Raw genomic sequence first — 21,363 nt, 5'->3', positions numbered from 1 at the left:
TTTTTATTTTAGCAAGCATAAATCTACCTCTTGAGGTATAAGTGATCCTGTCAGTTTCTTCCATTATCTCTTACAGATATGCATTTATTATTTGTCAAAAAGTCTGTTTCAATACAGAAGAAATTTGGTAAAATAGTTATCCTGCTCAGGTTAACCTTCACAGCCACCAAGGTAGTGGTTTTGGGTTTGGTTGGGCAGAGTTTCAGGTTTGTTTCATCTTTAAGCTTCAAGGTTATCATGCAAAGTGCTGATTAGACTAACTTACTCTGCCAGGGATAATTTTTTCCAAAAATCTGTAGGATAAATTTGTATCAGCAGATTTTATGTAAGACTTTATATAAGATATCATCTGTCAGCACCTAATTTGGCTACTAATTTGGCACTTTATGCCAAATTAGGTATCATTTGTCCTCCCACAGACAGAATAAAAGCAGAAACCCAGTACAAAACCTCCTGCTGTATACTAGCTAACTCAACAGGATATGGGGAAAGAGACAGGAGGAAATGAGGTTTCATTTAAATGGCTTGCACTATTTTAAAACCCCTAAACCCATTTAAATTGGATTTGCAAAATAGGTTTCAAGCAAAGTATGTATAGACTGAAGTCAGTTGACAGGAACTTGCAAAGCAAGTAGAAACTTTACTATAGCCACTGCCAAATGGGAAAAATACAGCAACTGGGGCAGAGTCATCAGTCATCAAAAGCAGAAAAAAAAGAGAGGAGGAGGGTGTAAGAAGAGGTAAAGACAATATGTGTTGTTGATAGTAATAACATTTCTACCAACAAGCCACAAGCTCTGCATTCAGGTCCCAGCAGAAGCGAGCTATATTTATGCTCCATCTGCACAGGTAATGATTTATTTGTACACAAGTGATAACATCTGCACTCTGCTCCCAGCAATAGCCTGAGCCCTGCCTCCCCACCTGTCTCCAAGCTACCAAGGGGTGGCAGAACCACCCACCCAAGGAGGCACTGGTTGCCTGACAGGCGGAAGATCCATATCATTTTAATACAACTTTCAATGCAAGAATTTACATATTAAAGCAGAAAGACTGAATCAAATTCATTGTTGGGCTTCTTTAAGTAATTTGGGCAGAGTACCTTTTCCCTCAGCTGGAGCTCTGCATGCTCAGCACTAACAATCATGGTGCTGCAATGGATTCCCCTGCTCCAGCCAGGTGGAGTCTGGCAAGCACTGCCACACCACAGGCACTTCAGCTCCACTTCATAATCTGGGTTCCCTAAAATGTCTGTTGCTGCACAGCAGAAGAGACAGGTATTTCACTACTGCCATGTGGGCATAACACACATAATGACAAGTTTGTCATTAGATCACTACCTAAAATCCTGCATATTGAAGGCTAAAAATCTTGCAAGTTCCAAGTCCTAAATTAAAATGAGTTAAATTCTACTGTGACCTCTGGACAGCTCACTTCATCTTTTCTAATTCACATTCGCTTCCATGTCAGTGGGAGACGAACAGATTATGGCAATAACATCCAACAAGTAACCACTTCAACTTCATTCTCTTACTCATACCTAGATAAAATTTTACTGTCTTCATAAGACAGCAACACAGGTATAGCTTCAGGGTCCCTTGATGTGTTACTCAGTATTCTGCACTTCTGTCTTCTGTTTCCTCTAAATCCAGCATAACTATCTGGAGCAACCATAACAGTCTCTTCTTGTGCTTCTGGCTACCATATGTACGCTGGCCAGAATTCTCCAGACGGTATATGAGACGGTATAGCCCCACCTAAGAGAGATTCATGATTCCAGCTGCTACCAGAGCCAGACACCAACACCACTGATGAGCAGTGATCAATAGTTCCACCACACCAGCGCCACTGGGCCAACTGTCAGCACCCATTCCCAGCTGCCCATGGCTGGAGATGAGGTGTCAGGCTGAGCAAAGGTGCATCAGACACCTCTTTCCCCTCATAGATGCCTTTGAGAAGTGCATCAGTTTTTGCCAGCCTAGAGAAACACACAACTCAGATTCTCAACTGACCAGCAATACAAGTCAACACAACCCCCAGCACAACCTCCTCACTTTTTGTGCAAACACACAAAAAAGAGATATTAATACCAGGGTCACATTAATTTCTTGGTGGACTGTCCCAGAAGAGCTGCTTGGACAAGACGGTCTACCATCTCCAGCTAGTGTCTCAGAGCCTTGGCAGAATCCTGCAGCCATCCTGAGGGGCATGAGCATCTCCACAACACTTTTTTGTGCAACTGCAACCTCAGCAGGAACAACACTAGTAATGTTTACTTGTTTCAGTGCCACTGTAGCTTGTAAAAAATAGGTGCTGTTAAATCACATGCCATTGCAAAACAGGTAACATGCTCCAAATTAAAGCTTTGGAGTACATCACTTCAAAGCAGTTTTGTCAGGCTTTGGTGTTGGTTTTTTTATTATTCTATTTTTTGTTTGATTTTGAAAAAGTTTGTTGTTTTGGAAAACTTCAGAACAAGAAACTAATCAAGAATGAAGCACAGCCATAACCTAGAATTGATTCAGACTTATACCAGGAGTGGCTGACACTCGATGGATATCACAACTGCTAAGAGGCCTCTACAGAGCTGCTCTCTGCCCATTCCTGAAGGAACAGGTGCCCACAGGACAGAAGCCAGCAGCATGGCTGTGTGAATCACTCACTATCCAAGGGCAGACCAGTCAGGCTCAACTACAACAGCTGTCTGAGCCAAACAACCCTCTGAACAGCATTCTACTCTGAAAGGAGCCCCATACATGGCACAGCCAATAAACTCTACAAGAGGCTTTTAAGTCCAACAGACACTTCTAATGAGTTTTCAATTTACAAATAATTTTTAAAAACCCCACACACTCCTCACCATAAAAATATAATGCAGATCTTACATTGTTTCCAACACATTTAGTCCTCAAAATCTAGGTTTGCATTATTAAGATGAATTTTCTTGGGTTCCAAGGAAGATGATTCTAATGAGAAACGGCCAGATGAGACAAACCAAAACCCAAAATTTTCATACCCTCCACCTTTTAAAGATCAGACCCAGAAAACAAGAACGTTCAAGTAGTCTTGTGAATCAGCCCAACAGCACCTGACTGTGCAATTGCCTGTGGCACTCCAAGCCTCTAGCGCTGGCCAATACTGCCCTCACACACCTCAGCAGGGCACAGTGCAGGCAGTGACCCATCAGCTCCAGGCAGAAGCTTTCTTACACCCCCTGCTTCTCAGAAAAGTCCTTTTGCACAGGCTTTTTTGCCTGCTTTGTTTAAAGGCATAATACCTTAACTCCAAGCCATTCCAAACATCTCCAAAAAAATACAAAACAGGTGAAATTAACTAAATTTTTTTCAACCCCACTCTCCTCTCCCTGCCAACCCCATCGTCTCATTCAGTGAAAATACAGTGGTCAAAACATTCCATAATTCCGTAACCACTTCAATTTGGTTCCCCATCTATATCTTGCAGCAAAAAAAAGAAAGACACATCACACCATTAATTTTCACATGTTTAATGCAATGGCACTCTAATTAACTTTACAGTACTTTTATCTCCACTAGATACTGTGTTTCAAAAGTAAAATGGGAAGAAAAACATGAAAAAACACTTTTCTGGTAGTTTTAAGAACTAAATAATTTGTAGTTACATATGCATAAATTACTTTCAAAAAAAAGTAAAAGTTCTCAGGTTTTTTTCACCCTTATCTAACAAAAATTGATTTTGTTGGGTATTTTCGTAAGATTTAAAGAGAGATGAAAGATGGCACTTAAGAAACTCTGAAGTCAGGATGTCATAAGGTTATACCAGGACTTCCGCTGGAGCCTGCCATGAAGCCAACACTATAAATAGGGAAAGAATGTGCAAGAGCTCTGAGTAAGTGAGAAGCATAACATGTTTTGCAAGCTTGTGTTCTGAGGGCCATGAAAGTGAAGACTCTTGGCTGAGGAAAGCCTGCCAGATTTCCCCAGCTGAAGTCTATTCAAAGCAAACCCATCACAGAAATCCACAGGGACAGCCATACGCCGGTTTCTGCAATACTCATGGCAACCTTTCCTTTGGATTTGACCTTGGATCGACAATAGAAACAACCAGAAAGATGACTTGGAGAAGCCATAGAAAGAATGGAAATCATTTGTGGTTTTTCCCATGACAAGTAATTAACAGAAATAATATGAAATCAAGTTAAAACAGACTAGGCAGACAACTTTTAAGGCAGATAAGCAAAAAAATAGCAACAATAATGGTTTTCTTATCAGTTTTATACTTACACTTTAAAGACATCAGGAAAACAAGTACACTTTGTACTAAGTTTGGAGCATTCTTAAAGAGGTTCCCCTAGTCTAGAAGGAGCCAAAACCTTTTATTTCCACCTCAAAGTTTAGCTCAAAAGATTGTGAACTTATACAGTCATTTAAATGACTTGTTTTTGGGGTGAAATGTGTTTCCTAAAATTTACAGTGTTCATTTTAGCTTTCATTCCCTCTAATTCAGAGTCTGGGAAGGGACTCAAGTGAACTTCTCGATGTACTATATCCAATTTCTTTTTTTTTTAATTAAGAAAATATGCATGAAATTAAGAAAGGTATTAATATTTTACCTTTGCATCCCACTTGTGGAGTTGCCTCCCACAAAAGGACATTCACAAATACTCTCATGTTTAATACTTAATCTTTGTGAAAGAAAGTAATTCATAACTTTAAGTTAATGATTCGTTCACTTGAATGCCCGTATGATATGAATTGGGCAGATAGTTTGATTCATGCACAGGACTAATGGAGTATGTTAAAGAAAATAAATGCAGAAATCTACAGGAAGTACAACTTTGCTTGAATCATATATTAATTATACAGAAGAAACAAAAATCTTTACTTACACAGGAAAAGGGTGAAACAAACAAACACACTCAATTCAGCACTTTTCCTACTATAAGGATATTGCACATTCCGATAATGTTGCACAAATTACTGGCTTTTAATAAAGACCATATATGAGGTATTAGTCTATTAATAAATAAAGAAGAACATGGAAAAAGAAAAGCACTTAATATAATGCAACAATCCATTCCAAGGATTAGGCAATGAAAACTGAACAAGCAACAATACGTACACTTGAGGGGAAGGCTAAAGTTCCTTAGCAAATAGGCAGCTTTCAATATCCATCCAAGAAGCAAAGGGTTAAATCTCTTACTAAAGATTTTAAGAACTCAAAGCCTATTTAGAACACTGCTAGCGAAAATGCTTATTTTGCTCATGCAATCAACCTGAAAGATAAATTCTTACCTCCCAGTTTCAAAGGGACAGCCAATTTAACATACTGAACCTGACTAGTATGACTAGTTAAAGAGTTACAACAGAACTTTTTGATTGACATCAGCTAAAGTATTTGGGCGTTTTGTTGTGCAGCATTTTCTGGTGGTTGTTTTCTTTCTTTTTAGTTTTAAGTAGTTTACACTGGTTGTGGGTTTCCATGGTCCTAAAATCAATACCCATTAGTGCTGTCCTTATTAGCAGTTTCCAGCCCCACAAGGCATTGGATGAATACCAGGATTTTAATTTTCAGTTTTTCTCTGTGGTAAGGCTAAGAATTTACCTTTCAAATTACAATGCTGAAAATTTCCTGCTGACAGGTAATAAATCTGTCAATCTAAACACTGTAGCCTTTACTCAGACCCTTCCAGGAACACCACAAATCTATAGGCAAGTTTATCTCATTGAAGTTCCTAAGATCTCAGAGGGGTATTTTAGCTCAATAAAGTGAGTTGTGAGTGCACACGTGGTATTATAGTAAGCATAAAACAAGAGTGTTTTGGGTGTGCCCTGCCAAACCTTGTTAGAGAGTTTGTACCGTGGAAGGAGGGGAAAAAAATAAAACCAAAACAAAAACTTTGTGTGCACACAAACTTACACACACGAATATCCCTATATTCCCTAAATAAGTCAAGGGTTATTCAAATCCTAAGATTGTTTCAGGCCAATTCTGAAACAAAACTAATTCCTACATCACTCACAGTCTTAACATATTCCCTCACTATTTTCCACCTCCAAAAAGTAAGGGTTTTACTTTTGCACTTTTGCAATGCTAGAGAGAGTAACAAAGACCCAGGGAAGTCATATTTCTGCTGCTATTTTGTGCAAATTACATAATTTGCATGTAAATCTGTATCAAGTAAAAACTGCAAGTGCAAACTTGGAAAGACATGACTAAAAAAAAAGCAGCACTTCAAAATTAAAGTATCTCCTCTGCTTCAATCCAACACCAGTAATTCAATCAGTCCTGAACTGGCTTTTATGAAAAAAAATTATATTACATTTCTGAAATGAAAAATATATATCTTGCACTCAAATTTAGAGAAAGTGTTTACTAAATTGAAATATATATAATTTTTCTGTCACGTGAGATTATTTGTCTCCTGTTCTAAGCAGTTGTTGACACATTTACTTCCCAAAAGCATGTTGTTTCTATTCTGAAGATTAGTTTCATCTACAAATTCTTTATAGTAGTTTAAGTGTTTTTTAGAAAATACAGTTCAGAGAATTTCTTCCATGTTAGCACAAACCCAAGAAAGATTATGAAGATGTTGAGAAAAGAAGAAAGGTTTAGAAGAAAGGAAACATTATTGTCCAGAACAGTCAGTGTATGTGGTAACCATGTTTCCTCGTCTCTGAGTGACAGTCCTACAGTGCTTGCTGGATCCATGAAACCTGGCATCAGTTCGTACCGCGTGTCTGTGTGCATTTTCAAAGTCACTGAATGAAAACATCTTTTCCATATTTTCAAATACATCATCAAACAGTCCACCTCCAAAAGAAAACTCTTGGAAAGAACGTCTTTGTCGATTATGAGCCTCCCGATGACTTCGGAAATGATTTTCAAAGTGCTTTTTTGACCGGGAGTTTTGACTAAATAGGTCAAAGTCTTTGAACAGATCATCAAAGTTGAAATTAAATGACTGATGGAATGGGCTTCCATTACTTCCTTTTCCTCCATGACGGCCAAGCTGATCATATTCTCTTCGTTTATTCTCATCTGACAATATTTCATATGCTAATTATGTTAAAAAAAAAAAAAGAGTTACAGTTCATTACCATTTAAAAAAATAGAAAAAAGAAAACCATACACAAATACAAAGAACAGCAGCCTTCTCACCCTCTCTTCCTGAGCCAAACAAATTTCAAACAAGACTTCCATTCAATGTTTAAGCCCAGTCAATATCAACATTTATTTACCTTTCTCCAAACCAAAATAAACTGCTTCAAGATAGTTACTTACAATAATAAACAAACACAGCTATATTATGAGGACAGGTTACACGTAACACAACGGAGTAACTATCAGTAAATATTAGTGCTATATTATAAATATATTTATATTATATTATAAAAGAAATTTGAAAGAAAATAACAATGAGAGGTGGTGATCAGAAAGCCTGAAGGAAGAATGAGCTAGGAGCTCTACCTAACAAGACCAAGGATCAGCTGCACTCCTATCACAGAAAACAGGGCAACATACACAAAGCTATCTGCCAGACAGCCAGCAAGTTCTAGCAACACCAGTTATGACCAAGCAACAACATAAACATCGAGGAGATAAAGAAAATTAATTTCACCATGTGCCAATTCTCAATTTTTCAGAAGTTCAGCAATAAACCTAGATTTTGTGGCTGGATATACCCAAAATAAAATTAGATTGCCCTCCAATCTTTAGTTTAGAACTACAGGTACTGGTATTCCAAGGCAGAAACTCTGATAGAAAACATACCCATTCTGATAACTAAATATTTTAAAAACTCATTTCCTTACCTGTCAAAGACTTGCAATTATTCTATATAATTCGACATTTAGAGTTCCTATTTCCTCCTGTAGTAGGTGCTAACAACTGCAGTAGGTATCTAACAGGGCTGTTTCATTATTCCTTTTCATTATACTACTAACTACTTTTCTTTCAAAATAACTCTGCTGCAGACAAGAAGGTAAAAGCCAGAAATCCCATTTAGCTTAGTTAGGAGAACTATACAGATTGATGGATGTTGTACCTGAGTTTACAGGGAATAGAAGCAGGTATACATCATTTTTCAGCAAATCTGTTCTTGATTATCCACTTGTACCATTTTATTTTATCACTTATAAGAAAAGATCTCAAAAATCATCAAATCAAACCATCATCCTCAAGGTGAAAAAGCTTTTTCCTTATAACCACTTAAACCTCTTGCACCTGCTCTCTATCGTATTCCACCATGAATCTCTGAAGGACCCTGCTCTGTGTTTTCTTAAAATCTCCCCATAGTGACTGCTAGGTTGCTGTTAGACCTTCCTGAAGCTCTGGTAGCAATCCTGAGCTGGATCTTATGAAACAGATCAAAAGGTAACAATTAACGTCCTAGGGCTAAAGCTGTCCTCCTACCAAGTATTTTTTGTATCTTTTTGTAAAAAGAGGAATATGCCAAAAGCCCAAGAAACAGAAATGCATAAACTGTGTAAAAGGCCTTCCTATATGCAAGAACACAGAAACAAGTCAGATTTTGATGCTGAACATTCAACAGCACTTAAGTGGAATTCAGAAAAAAAAACCTTTATACCTCTTATTCAGTAAAAACAAAATGCACTTAGATTATAAATGTAAGACATCTATCATTATTAAGACAAAAGACAGTGTATATTACCTTCAGCAATTTCTCTAAATTTTGCTTCTGCTCCAGGACTCTTATTTTTGTCTGGGTGGTATTTCATAGCCAGCTTGTGAAATGCCTTCTTAATCTGGCGGTCAGATGCATTTTTTGGAACTCCTAAGATATCATAATAGCTCTCTGTAGCCAGTATTAATTCAGTTATCATTAAAATGCAGAGAGCAAATGTGAAGACAGATTGTGTAGTGGCCATTTTTCCAGTTCCTAAAAAGAAAAGGAAGCATACTTGAAGAATAAGTTACTTTACATTTCACAACAACTTACTTACAACAGTAGGCTGGCAGAGGAAGACCAGTATGTTTCAGGAGTCAATGACAGACCTGGAAGTGCACTGTTTTACACCTGTCAAACTCCATTATGCTGTTTTCATAGTCACAGAATATGTAAGTGAAAATACTGCAAAGTGACATTTCACATACATAACAATTCACCTTTGTTTTACACTTAACTGATTGTTGTCATTCACAGTTGCAAAAGTAAATACACAGCACATTCCACTGCATCCAAGGTTTCACACTGCCATACCTGAACTAGCTTTACACTAATCCTTGAGTTCTAGGACCCTAAATACAGCAGCTCTAAATTAAGCACAGGCTGCAAAAACTGACTCTACTGGACAACCAATTCACTGATTAGCTGGTGCAACAAAAGAAGCCTGAAAACACAACTGGCCTAGAGATGACTGTGAGGTGCAGGAAGACAAAACTGTTAAGACACTCATGCTCAGCTTCAGTTTGTTTAACCAACCTAAGGGGAACATAATAAAGAGCAGATCATTCATTTCCATAGTTCAGCCAAGTAAAGCACATTTTCCTTTATTTAACAATAGGCTGGCTTAGCTCATCTGCATATCAGATTGCATTATAAAGGAAAACACCTACCATATCTCTGATATCAAAGAATTCATCTGATAAATACCACTGCATAGAAAGGTTTACATATGAATCCCTCAGTGTCGGAAGTGAAGGTAAAAAACATCTTTTACACAAGCAAGTAGCTCCAACAATAATCAAAATCTGTAACTTTTTTTTCAACAATACATCTGTCAGAAAGATATATTTTGAAACAAATATATGAGAACTTAGGGGAAAATTACGGCATATATAAACTATTTAAGAAAATAGTTCCATATAGCCACATGATGTCTCATGGTTTTTATTAAGGACAGGGTGAGCTGATCCTCTAGATCTGCTAGAAGGTGAGAACAGATAATATGCCAGTGCATATTATATTTAAAACACAGAGTGCAGAAAGGCAAATGTTCAAATACAGGATGCTGGCTGACACCTGACCAGAAGGATGCACAACACGACCCGGAACATTACAGATGTAAAGTGACCCCGCAGTGTACCAGATTACACTGATTTTAATGTAATGTAAGAACAACTCAGAGACAACTGATGTTACTCTCCTGGAAGTTGAATAAACAAACTTACAGTCTGAGCACCATTAAAGTTAGAATACTTTTGCTAGCCAGCATGGGACCCAATACTTGTCAGGCAGAATTCAAAACTTTTGAGTATTTTATAAATACGAAAATTAAGTATTTACCTGGAAGTCAATACACTCTAAACAAAATTAAAATGCAAGAACCAAAAATTTGAAAAAATAATACCATTTCTAATAGGTTAAGTCAAGGGGCTAAAATGAATGCTGTGTGACGAGAGCAAAAGGCTTGCAAGATTAATCTACCCATGCCCTCTTAAGCATTTATTTGGCCAGCAGCCTGCACGATATCAAGTGTTAAGGGGCAGCAGTCGAAACAAATTGTATTTCGATCAGTGTACTTAGATACCAAATGAACAGCTCTTTCCAGTATTCTTCATGCACAATATCAGACATATTTTTAGTACAAAGTTTTCCTACATATCTTCTCTCATCACTTCACTAACCTGAAATTTTACCACTTGGGCACTATGAACTATACACATGTACATCCTTCCACGCTTTTGGGGCTTTCTTCCTGTTTGTGCTTTATAGATGCAGACTTAAGTGTTCATCTCACACATGTGATTCTTTTTATTTACTTCATTAACCCACACCTGCATCATCCTTGCATAATCACCTGCTGCATTCTCTTAAGATCAACTATCCTTCTTCTACTATTGAACACTGAAAAGAACTAAAAGGAACAGTTCATGTCCTCCATTAAGAGCAAAATACTCTTTCATAACTCATGAGAGGCAGAGATCAAGTTAGTCCTTTCAGATTTTCTGCTCTGGCTAACCATCTCAACTTGTATTATTCTTTATAGCAAAATACACCTGAATTTTTCTTTTTCTACAGTTCTTTACGTTAGGAGTTCTTGAATGAAGTTCTTTGCTATATTTGATGTAAAAAGCATAGTAAAAAACCAGTACTTAAGTTTCACTGTTTTTTAAACTAGCAAACATAGGTTGAACTCTGCCCTTGAACAAATCAATCAAACTCAAATTTAAGAATAAGATGTAAATGAAAACCAAAAACAAATAAAACTCCAGTATAAGCAGCATTAAACTTCATAGGTTCATCAACGAGAGCAAGTCTTATATTTAGATACTGACAATTATTAAATTTACTTTTTAGAAAACACCTATTTTATATGCTGTCAGTATCCCAGTGTTGCTGCTGTCAACTACTTCAGCCCTGCCATTCCTAACTATTTTTTACAATCCTTTTCAAAAGAAAGTCTCTTTTAAATATTTTTTTTGCTTATGTTTCTTCACCCACTGTTTCTCAATCAAAAAGCAACATGTAAGTTGCACTTTCCCGGCCATACACTGTAGCTACTTAAACCACATTCCAGAATTCAATAAATTCTGTACACATTAAGCTCATACCATAATGAGCTCTTCTAATAATTATGACGAGCTACACTTTATTTAGGTACATCTGTCAATGAAGTAAGAGACCTTATGCCACATAGTAACTATTTAACTCTGTTGGGTGAGAAGGTACAGATCTCAACTACTGTTCACCTTTGTATAAAAAGTGCACAGTCTAATGTTTATCCAAAGTACTGCAGAGGCGATAACAATCAGTTCTTCGTTAGTTTATTAACATTTATCAATAGCTGCACAATGAAGCGATGTTTGAGGATGATGTACCTAGACTAAATCCTATCAGATTTAGAAAATAAGAAGCTACTTCATCTTGCAACACAAATACCCTAGTCCATCCTTCTTCGAAAGTAATAGACCAAAATCTTGAATAAATGCTTTTATTCAAAGTCTCTCATACTCAGAGAACACGAAGCATCACTAGTGTTCTGCTACTGCTTTCGTTACAGAATTGTTATACACTAACCTGCGGAACGCTCACGTCCTATAATTATTTCTACAAACAATTTACTAGTAGTAATAAAGTAACCGAGGTCCTCCCCTGGTTCTCCTACCACGACTAACCCGATGAGTAAGCAAGTCTTGCAGTCCTCAAGCAGCTACAAGCAAGTCTGTCAAACTGAGTGACTCGTACTCGTCTTGGCCTCTCCTATACTAACTCGAAAGCAAATACAGAAGAAGGTTCCTGGATCTTGCCCTGGAGCACAGGGAAACGAATCAACCTGGCATCACGCTGCCAATCCAGACCCCTGAAGACCTCGCTGGAGCCGGACCGCACCATCGGGTGGGGCCAGGCCAGAGCTGGGCTGCCGCTAACAGCCACACTGAGCGACGCTGTCCCAGCACCAGTGCAGCTCGGCTGCGAAACACCACGGCAGCGTTGCCCAGAGAAGCCCAATTTCCAAAGAAATGCTCCGGACGGAACCTCAGTGGCCCCCCTCTCAGCCGCCCCCCCCAATTTCCCACGCTGCCCCCAAGCTTCCCAGCACCCCTCCCCCCACTACCCCTCCGCGTCCGCCTTCACTCCACTCACTTCAGCCACCTTCCACTTTCTCCCAGCCCTCACCCAGCGGCCGCGGCCCTTCTCCGCCGTCCTCACCTCAGCGCCGGCCCCGCTCCCCCGCCGCCCCTCAGCGCCGCCGCCGTTCCCGCCCGCCCGCGCCCGGCGCTCGCGCAGTCCGGCCCCCCGCGGTTTCTACACGAAGCGCTGCGCCATTGGCCGCCCGGGCGCACGTGACGCGGTGCACGAGGGAGGTCGCAGCCGCGCCGCCTCCGCCACCCGCCTCTGGGGGCGCTGTGGGGAGGCGGCACCGCCCCCAGCCCGGCCCCGCTCCTGGTGCCGGTCCCGGTCCGGCCGTACCCGCTATGCCGCGGTACTGCGCCGCCACCCGCTGCAAGAACCGCGGCGGCCAGAACGCCAAGGACCAGCGCAAGCTCAGCTTCTACCCGTGAGTGGCCGCGGAGCGGGGCAGGGTCTGGGTGAGCGCTGGCCGTGCGGGTGGTAGTGAGCCTCACCGCGGAAGTAAATAGCCGAAAGACTCAACGCCACCGATAGACCACACTGGTGGTTACTTTGGAACCCCGCCCGGTCCCGGGAGGCTGGAGGGAAACAAGGTTGACCCCCTGAAGGAAGGGAAGGTGTAGGGAATAAAGAGTGGACAGCTGGGACATAATCACACGCACACACACCGTCCCTCACAAGACGGAACTTGGGGAGCGGGCGGTGATCCGCAGCGTCTGAGAACTCTGGAATAGCTGCGGAGGGTCCGTACAGTGAAGAGCAAGGAGATTCGACTAAAAAATAAAATTTGCACTTCTGATTCTGTTTCGCTCATGCCTGTATGGAAGCGATGTTCCAGCACGGCAGGCAGTCGTGGAAGCTTTGGCTTAATGGTGAAGTGTCTTGTGTATGACGATATACAAGCCAGGAGAAGGGCCCGGAAGAGTAAGCAAGTAAACATATGATTATATTATTATAACATTCCTTAAAATTAAACTTCCCCAGTAGAATTACTGCCTTACCTGCGCTGTGAACAGAGGCATTGCTGGTTGTTTGGAAGCAGCTGAGTTAGCTGGAACTCGGCTACCTCGGTTACCAAAGCGCAAGTTTATGGTGGCTGCATTGTCCAGACACTGCAAGGACAGTCACCATCCCCGGCCTGCAGTAACCTCTGCACTCTTCTGGTTACGTGGCTGTCGCCTCCCAGGATGGTGAGTTATAAACTATATCGCAATCCTGAGAGAGGCACAGTGCAGGTAACTAAATATTAATGTATTTGTGTAGAATGAAAGTATGGAACTCTTTGTAAACAGAAGCAACTTAAGAAGAATTTGAAAAATAAGTTTCACAATTAGCCTCAAAATCTGTTTTGGCAAAATTTGTACATCAAACCAAGTTTTCTTTCAGTTTCTGATTAGTCATGATTATTCTAAGATCAGGAAGGCTGTGTAGGAAGACCTACAGGAAGACTGCTTTGAAAAAAATTTATTTTAGATTGAAGGAAAGCTTATTTCCCTGGCACATTTCTAATATGGAATGCATCATAAAACAATCATGAAAATAATTTATTTTCCCTTATGCTTTAGAGAGTGTGAGTGTGACATGGATAATCAAAACAAATTTGAGCACTGAGACATGTTTATATCCAAATGTATGTCATCAGTATGGAGATGATTGCCAAAACTTAGCTGTTCTATCTAGCCTTTGAGTTGTGCTGCATTCTGAGCTTCATGCCTGTAGAAGGGGTGCTGAGATTTGATTTATAGATTTCCCTTGGCTTATATTAGTGACTACTACAGACATGAATTGCAGGTTTTATTCCCTTGCCTTTTACCACCAACGAAGAAGTCCTCTGCTGCTCTGTGGCTGGGGTCTGCGTCCGTTCCAGACCTTTGTCACCTAATCTCAACTGGCCTAACTGCCCTTCTTTGTTTTATTTCTTCACTTCTCTGACTTTGGTAGTGATGGCAGCTGCTAAATAAATTCTACTTCCTCTTCCCATTTCCCTTTTTTTTTTTGTGTCTTGTTTATGCCAGAGAACAGATTCTGTTGATTAGTGAGGGGGTGTTAGAGAATGAGCAGAATTGAGAATTAGTGAAGTTGCCTTTAAGCTAAAATAATAACTTTCACTGTCAAACCCTTCTCTTGAAGAAATAATCTACAGATTATTTTGTTTTCCATCTGAAGCTGATTGAGTCTGGTAGATCAGTGGGTCCTGTGTTGTGAGGGTAGCTGCAGTGGGAGCAAGTGTTCTCAAGGCCTTCTTGGAGAGGATGTGGTTGGTGACATGACCTTCAATGAAAGGAAGCCATCATCTTCCTGAGAGATGTTTTTGGACCTCTGTAGTAACACCCAGGCTAAGCTGTGTTACAGAGGAGCGTGCTCTGTCATACATGCAAAGCTGCCTCTGGGTGTACATGATCTAAGCAGGATTTGGAAAGCCTGAACCTCTAACTTGTCCTCCAGAGGTTACTGTGTTCTTACCAGCACTATTCCTTGCATTCCTGCAGATATGCAGAGCTGGATGCTTCAAAAGCTTGCTCTGTTTCCTTAGTAATTTGAGGACTTACATGACAACAAATTCAAAAGATTGGGGAAGGGGTGAATACATTCACCTTTATGCTGTGAATTCAGCCCTCTTTCTCTCAAAATCACCTGAGTTTGCTGTTTTGAAACACAGGCCTTGTGTAAGAGTCATTGCTACGTGTGGCTTTTGGAGGAAACTTGCAGCTCCAGGGATTTGAGGGTAGGATCACAAAAGTGGAGATTTTCCCTCTGTAATTATTATTGCTCATGATTCTCAGGAATATTGTTTTCTTAACAGTAGTCACTTAACAGTGCTCAGAATTCAATTTATGGTTTATGTGTCATATGTAGTTATATGCTAGAGTTAAAATAAAATTGATATGCACCAGAGAAATATAGAAGCACATTTCAGATACCCTTATACCTGTCTGAGGAGAGGTGAGAGATAAGAGTGGTCTGAATGTTCGTGTTCCCTTTACCATCACCTCTTGACTGTGCGTGCATCATAATAAGCCTTTAGTTTCCCTTCAGTTTGTCATTAAGTAAATTTCGTGTCTTCACACACTTTCCTTTTAATTTAATTGAATCAGAAAGTTCTCTTTCTGATGTAATTTGTCTGACCATTTGCATGTATTTTTAAAGTCAATTTTTTTTTCTATGAAGGTATATACTTGTCATTTTCCTTTTCAGGTAGATTAGATGATTGAAAAGTTAATTATAAATTATAAATTATGAGAAATTATAAAATACGATGTGGGCTCCTAATGAGAAAGTTTAATTGATGAAACACAAAATATAGAAATGCTTTGCATCTGCGTGCATTTACTTTTGAACAAAATTTAAAACTTGTATTGGAAATATTCACATTGCCAAATTATCTAATAATCTGAAGAGGAGCATGTATTAGGAGGTACTCTGTTTAATAGAAAATCCTGGTTGTGTCTAGAAAGACAAGCCCTAGAAATACTATTAATAAAATGAGGACCAATCTTAACTTTCTTTAAATTAAGTCTCAGTATTTCATCTCCCTTCAGTAGAACTGCTTTCTGAACAAGTGTTGTCGGATCAAACCTTTAAAAACACCTTGGCCATGGATTCTGAAACCCTTGGCTAGCAGAAATCAGAAATTCTGCTGCTGAACTCAGAGAAAATACCCAACTAGGAATAATTTGGATAATGTTTGGTTAACATGTACAAGACATCCAGATTAGCATTTAATACTTAAAATTTTTGAAAAATAATTAATTTAATCTTTTCTAAAGGAAGGCTACTTCTAAGTAACAATGAGATATTCTTATTTAAAACAAAGAAAGACAACAATAATGGAGGCTTTGTATATTTTCTTGTTTGTCTTTTCAACTGCTTTAAAAAGATTTCCACTTCATGATAAAGAGAGACTTGAGAAATGGTTGCGGAATATGAAGAGAGATTCATGGACTCCAAGTAAGCACCAGCTCCTCTGCAGTGATCATTTTACCCCTGATTCCCTGGATGTGCGATGGGGGATACGGTACTTGAAAAATACTGCTGTGCCAACTATTTTCTCTTCCCCAGATGATGAGGTAATCTATTTCTATCTTTTTATCTTTTTTTGTTGTTGTTTTGTAGTACAAAGCTAACCAACTATTGATGTAATACAGATTTTCTAATCTGTCAGATAATCATATTTTACTTAAAAAATAGAATTCCCATCCATCAAATGGATGTACTGACACAGAACAGGTATATGATTCCATAGTGTAAAGGAAAAACAACTTCCCCTAGTTTGAGTGGAGTGGTTCAATATCTTTTTTTTAACTGAAAATTACAGAAGCATTTACTATAGAAAATGTTAAATTTCTTATGAGAATATTATGCTTCTAAGCTTTTTCTTATGCAATTACTCTTAATATTTTAATGTTCTTTTAAGGTCTTTTATTAGCTGTAGAGAAATACTGGCTTTGGAATGTATTCGTTTCAAGCTACGTACTTCTCTTTCCTGTCCCTAACCTTTAACCTCGGAGCTCAGGACTGTAGACTGCCAAAGACAATCTACAAAGACTAGTCCATCTTGTCTTTCACAGATTTATGCTATTGGTTACATAAAAATACTGTGCTACCCAGGCACCTAATCTTGATCAAACCTATGCTAATTCTCTTCTAGCTTGTATTTATCTTCCTCTGGATCATCAGTTGGAGGTGGGAGGAATGGAAGGCTGGTTTTAAGGCTAAATAGGTGAAACTGAAATATGTAGCTAATTAATTTTACAAAACAATTTCTTTTTAGTCACAAAGTACTCTGTCTTCTTGAACATCTGCAATTGTTGTCTAGACTCTTTTGACTTTGTGGAGTGAAAATTGATCTTGATAAATCTCTCAAATACAAAAATAGAAAATCTTGCAAGTTGTGGCAGTACTAATTTAGCAAGAAATAACTTTGCTTTAACCTCCCCCCTGCCCTGGTTCAATAGATCCCTCACATTCCTGTGCTACTATTGACAACTCTTCAACAGCAACAGACAGCAGTAAATTTGGAACTGGACTTTGCTGTCCCGTGCTTCTGTGCACAGATAAGCTGTGTTTTGACCCCAAAGAAAGGTTTTCTGTTATCCACCTCTTCATTCTCTTGATTTGCATGTGACCATAGACCAGTCGTAGTACACCTACAAGGGTGGACAGTAGAGTTACTAAGGTAGCAAACTTTTTATGCAAAAACTTTTGTGGTGCCAAGAACATATCAATGACTTCTCTGAATTATTTTGGCATCAGCAATATATATCTGAGAAATCCCAGATGGATTTACCCAGTTTGGAAAAGTAATTTCTGTGCTTATTTTTAATATATTCATCATTTTCCTGCTATCAAAAGAAAAAAAATATGCCAGTGCTTTGTACCTGTGATTCTGTGAACTTGCTTTCCTGTGGTCTCACTTCTCTCTCTGGCATTACTTTATTCTCCCTGCACTTTTCTGAACATCAAGTCACATGTTTTTAGTGACCACCTCAGCAAATCAACAATATCTTTTTACTTGACCTCTAATTCTCTACTTGCCCCAAACCTTAACTTTGTACATAGACTGAGTATTCAGAAAAAATATGGATATTAATTCTTATTTTGGGGAAAAATTTCTGATTAGTGTGTCTCTGACTAAAGGTTGAGGAAAAGGAAACTGAGGCTTCAAACTGCCTTTGGAAACATGAGAGCAAAGAATTGCTGTATTTGCGTATTGCTCACCACCACCTTGCTTTATGTATTACTGAGCAAGTGAAGGAAGTCTTCCCAGAAATGCTTAATGATTCTTCATAAAACATTTCATTCTGTTTCTTCTTCTAAATAAAGAATGTTTGTGGCTTAAGAGCAGTGACAGTTGCTGGCATTTCAGTATCAGTAACCATTCTACATTAGCTTGCAAGGGTTTTTATTTGAATATTGACCTACAAGTGGGAGGGCAGGGACTGATAGACAAGGAGGTTTTCAATGCAAGTTAGAGTCTTCCTTTAAGCAACTGTCCTGAGACTTGTTTTGGTGCATTTCCTTCAACGTTAATGGCAGTTCTGCTATATGAGATTTTGGGAACATTTATATAATATATTTTGTAAGAGATTTGTCTAGTTAAAATACATAGTCTGAGACAGTCTTTTTCAGCTGCAGATAAGACAGAGAAAGGGAACTGCTTCATTTTCACAAAATCCCAAAGACTGACATGATGTTAGGTATTGTCTTGGAAAACGTAAAGGTAACCAAATGAATGCTGTTTCTGTATAAATCTTCCAGTTCTTCTGAGGCTGAAATTTCAAATAAAACTGAATCACAAAGTTGAATGCACTTAGGATACTTCAGATTACATACATACTTTTAGGAACATACATTTTGAAATTATCTTTTTCATTGTAATAAATTTTTTCAGCCTGGCCTCTTTTTTTTTTAATTTCTTTTTCCTGTTTTCCTTTTTGTTTTTGAATTTTTTGGTTGGTTGGTTGGTTTGGTTGAGGTTTTTGCCTGGCCTATATTTAATTAGCAAAGTTAAAATTGTTTATTTTTCTGTTTCTTTGTTCTGTATGTTTTTTTGTTTTAGTTCCCATGTACACAGTTTTGCATGAGTACAGATTCTTCAGAGTGCTCTTTATGTAATTAGATCTACTAGAAAAAATAAGACTCCCACTATTTTTGTATTTTTGTTTCACTGACTGACATACCTAAAAGTATTATTATTATTGTTATTATTTATTACAAATATTATTTATTACAAATATAATTATTTGTGTATAATAAATATAATGTAATCAAATTTAATCATGTGATGTAGTTTATGTGAAGGAAGGGAAAAGAAAGTGGCTAAAAAAGGATAAGCTTCAAATTGTCTCAGTATCAATTTCTGTTTAAAGTCCTGTTAACTTTGTATTTTTCTGCTAAGGTCTCTATCTATAAACAAAAAAAAGGTTTCCATTTTTATAAAGTGTAAAATTTAGTTGGCAGAATTGAATTGGTGGTTTACAATCATCTTTAATGCAAGAACTTTGTACTGTGTACATTTAATACATTTAATACAATGTTTCAGATGGTAATAGAAGATGCCAGCTAGTCTTTGTGTAGCCCCTTCTCTTCAAGTGCATTTAAAATTATGGTATCTTGTGTGTAAACCAGTACAAATTCCCTAGAGTTTTACAAAAACCCACAATAAAACAAATAAAAAAACCCAAACCACAATAAGAAAAAAAAACAACAACTAAAAAACCTAACAGTATTATTGCTTTTAGAGCTTTAAAAATAGTATTTTAACATTTAGGACCTGAAGCAAAGTTGTGGAAGATGCTTACATGAATTCTGAGGCCTCTGATGTAATTTTTAAACAGTACTCATCTAATATAGTCCTTTTGCAGTAGCGTGCTATAAATGAGACTTAATTTTTTTATGCTTAGTTATTTTCTTGTTACAAGGTGGTGATTTTCTTTTTTTTATTTTTTTTTCTCCTCCAGGAAAAAGATTCTTCTGAGAACAGTTCACAACAGGTACAGAGAGAAGAGCAGGCAGAAACAAATGTTGTGTCAGAGAAAGTATCTGTACCGCTTGAACCTTGTATACCAAAGAAAAATCCTGTAATTGCACAAAATGTAGAGGAAAAGGTGTTTTTTTCAGAAGTGTGTTGCTCAACTGCACTGAGTAAACCTTTACAAATTCAAAACCTGCAGCTTCCAGATGAAGGTGGCTTTCAGGCAGACAGTGTCATTCTTGATAGTTCTTCTGAGCAGTATATACATCAGCCTAATCCTGTTTTAATGACAACAGCAGTCCAGAGCATGGAAGGTACTAGTGTTCAAACTTCTGTAGAGGATTCAGGAGGTTGTACAGCTACAGTCCTGCAATTTACAGACCCTGACTACTTGAATTCATCTCTGAAACTGAACAATGCTTTTGGGTCAGTTACTGACCATGCAGTTGAAAATTCTGTCCCTCATGTGGTCTGTTCTGGTGAAGTGCAGACCTGTGAAGATGCAGTTTTACTGAGTACAGTCACACAAACTATTGAACAGTTCAGTGGAAGTGAAGAGTCTGTCATTGCTATTATTATGCCAGCTGAGAGTCCAGAAGAGCCTGAAAGAGTAAGTAGTTCTTTCCTGCCTGTTAAGGAAGAGTTTCTTGATATAGACAAGACAGAAGTGAATGAATATGACGGAAATGAAATACTGCAGACTGAGCATTCATACTGCAGACAAGACATAGACAGAGATCACCTTTGGCAGAAAATTTCAAAACTCCACTCTAAGATAACTTTACTTGAAATGCAGGAGGTAAAAACTTTGGGGAGACTCAGGTCCTTGGAAGCTCTTATTAGACAATTGAAGCAAGAAAATGTGCTTTCTGAAGAAAAGCTGAAGATGGTAGAAAACTACTTTACAACACTTGAAGTGACTATGATACAGTAAAGACTTTCAGTTGATGGTTCTAAAATATCTTTTTAGTCTCTTTGACTGTACTTTTGGACAAATAAACTTTGTTTCCAGTTTTGGTGTTTTAAACATCTAATGCTAGTTGTGTGAATTTTAAATACTCTTTAAAATATTACATCAGTCAAAGCTAAGTGGAGAATTTTGTCTGTAAAACATGACTGACAAGTATGATTAAAAAAAACCAACCCTGAATTGGGTGAAGTTTTCTTAAGTATGTGAATTAAGTCAGTAAAACATAATTTAACCCTTCCTTAGCTGCAGGCTTCTTTGAAACATGCAATGCCTGCATTTGGGACAGCAGTAGAATTGACAGAATAAGCATATAGGATGAACAATTATATATGTGTGTATATATATATATATATATATATATATATATATATATATATATGCATTGTCCAGTGAGGCCAAAAT

General features: G+C 38.2%; 2 protein-coding genes across 11 annotated transcripts; one reads left to right on the top strand and one right to left on the bottom strand.

Annotated features, from left to right (window-relative positions):
• Nucleotides 1-3,489: 3,489 nt before the first annotated feature.
• DNAJB9 (DnaJ heat shock protein family (Hsp40) member B9) lies at nucleotides 3,490-13,620 on the bottom strand. 4 transcript variants are annotated; one of them, XM_088055310.1, is made up of 3 exons: nucleotides 13,519-13,620; nucleotides 8,654-8,881; nucleotides 3,490-7,038 (listed from the first exon to the last, which is right to left on the bottom strand). In XM_088055310.1, the coding sequence occupies exons 2-3, from the start codon at nucleotides 8,868-8,870 to the stop codon at nucleotides 6,608-6,610; spliced, it is 648 nt and encodes a 215-aa protein (XP_087911436.1). In that variant the 5' UTR covers nucleotides 8,871-8,881; nucleotides 13,519-13,620; the 3' UTR covers nucleotides 3,490-6,607. The 4 variants fall into 4 exon arrangements, with proteins under 4 accessions (XP_087911436.1, XP_014104467.1, XP_014104468.1 ...); XM_014248992.2 differs by lacking the exon at nucleotides 13,519-13,620 and adding an exon at nucleotides 12,596-12,654; XM_014248993.2 differs by lacking the exon at nucleotides 13,519-13,620 and adding an exon at nucleotides 12,563-12,635.
• On the top strand, nucleotides 12,793-21,141 carry THAP5 (THAP domain containing 5). 7 transcript variants are annotated; one of them, XM_088055308.1, is made up of 4 exons: nucleotides 12,857-12,944; nucleotides 13,345-13,449; nucleotides 16,395-16,584; nucleotides 19,978-21,141. In XM_088055308.1, the coding sequence occupies exons 2-4, from the start codon at nucleotides 13,406-13,408 to the stop codon at nucleotides 20,923-20,925; spliced, it is 1,182 nt and encodes a 393-aa protein (XP_087911434.1). In that variant the 5' UTR covers nucleotides 12,857-12,944; nucleotides 13,345-13,405; the 3' UTR covers nucleotides 20,926-21,141. The 7 variants fall into 7 exon arrangements, with proteins under 7 accessions (XP_014104462.2, XP_014104465.2, XP_014104463.2 ...); XM_014248987.2 differs by lacking the exon at nucleotides 13,345-13,449 and having other exon boundaries at nucleotides 12,793-12,944; XM_014248990.2 differs by having other exon boundaries at nucleotides 12,808-13,441.
• Nucleotides 21,142-21,363: the final 222 nt, after the last annotated feature.

The sequence above is a fragment of the Pseudopodoces humilis genome, chromosome 5 (genome assembly GCF_049639895.1).
Source record: "Pseudopodoces humilis isolate 2021_Gansu_Grassland_sample_001 chromosome 5, ASM4963989v1, whole genome shotgun sequence".
Taxonomy (NCBI): Eukaryota; Metazoa; Chordata; class Aves; order Passeriformes; family Paridae; genus Pseudopodoces; species Pseudopodoces humilis.
The sequence above is the reverse complement of the archived record's forward strand: the minus strand, read 5'-3'. Positions and strand labels throughout refer to the sequence as shown.

Bases quoted from the DNA above. Each gene is read 5' to 3' on its own strand.
- DNAJB9 (XM_088055310.1), bottom strand. From the start codon at position 8,870: ATGGCCACTACACAATCTGTCTTCACATTTGCTCTCTGCATTTTAATG. The intron at 7,039-8,653 runs GTAATATACACT...TAACATAATTAG, and splicing joins ATTTAGAGAAATTGCTGAAG to CATATGAAATATTGTCAGAT.
- THAP5 (XM_014248987.2), top strand. From the start codon at position 12,862: ATGCCGCGGTACTGCGCCGCCACCCGCTGCAAGAACCGCGGCGGCCAG. The intron at 12,945-16,394 runs GTGAGTGGCCGC...TGCTTTAAAAAG, and splicing joins CGCAAGCTCAGCTTCTACCC to ATTTCCACTTCATGATAAAG. The intron at 16,585-19,977 runs GTAATCTATTTC...TTTCTCCTCCAG, and splicing joins TCTCTTCCCCAGATGATGAG to GAAAAAGATTCTTCTGAGAA.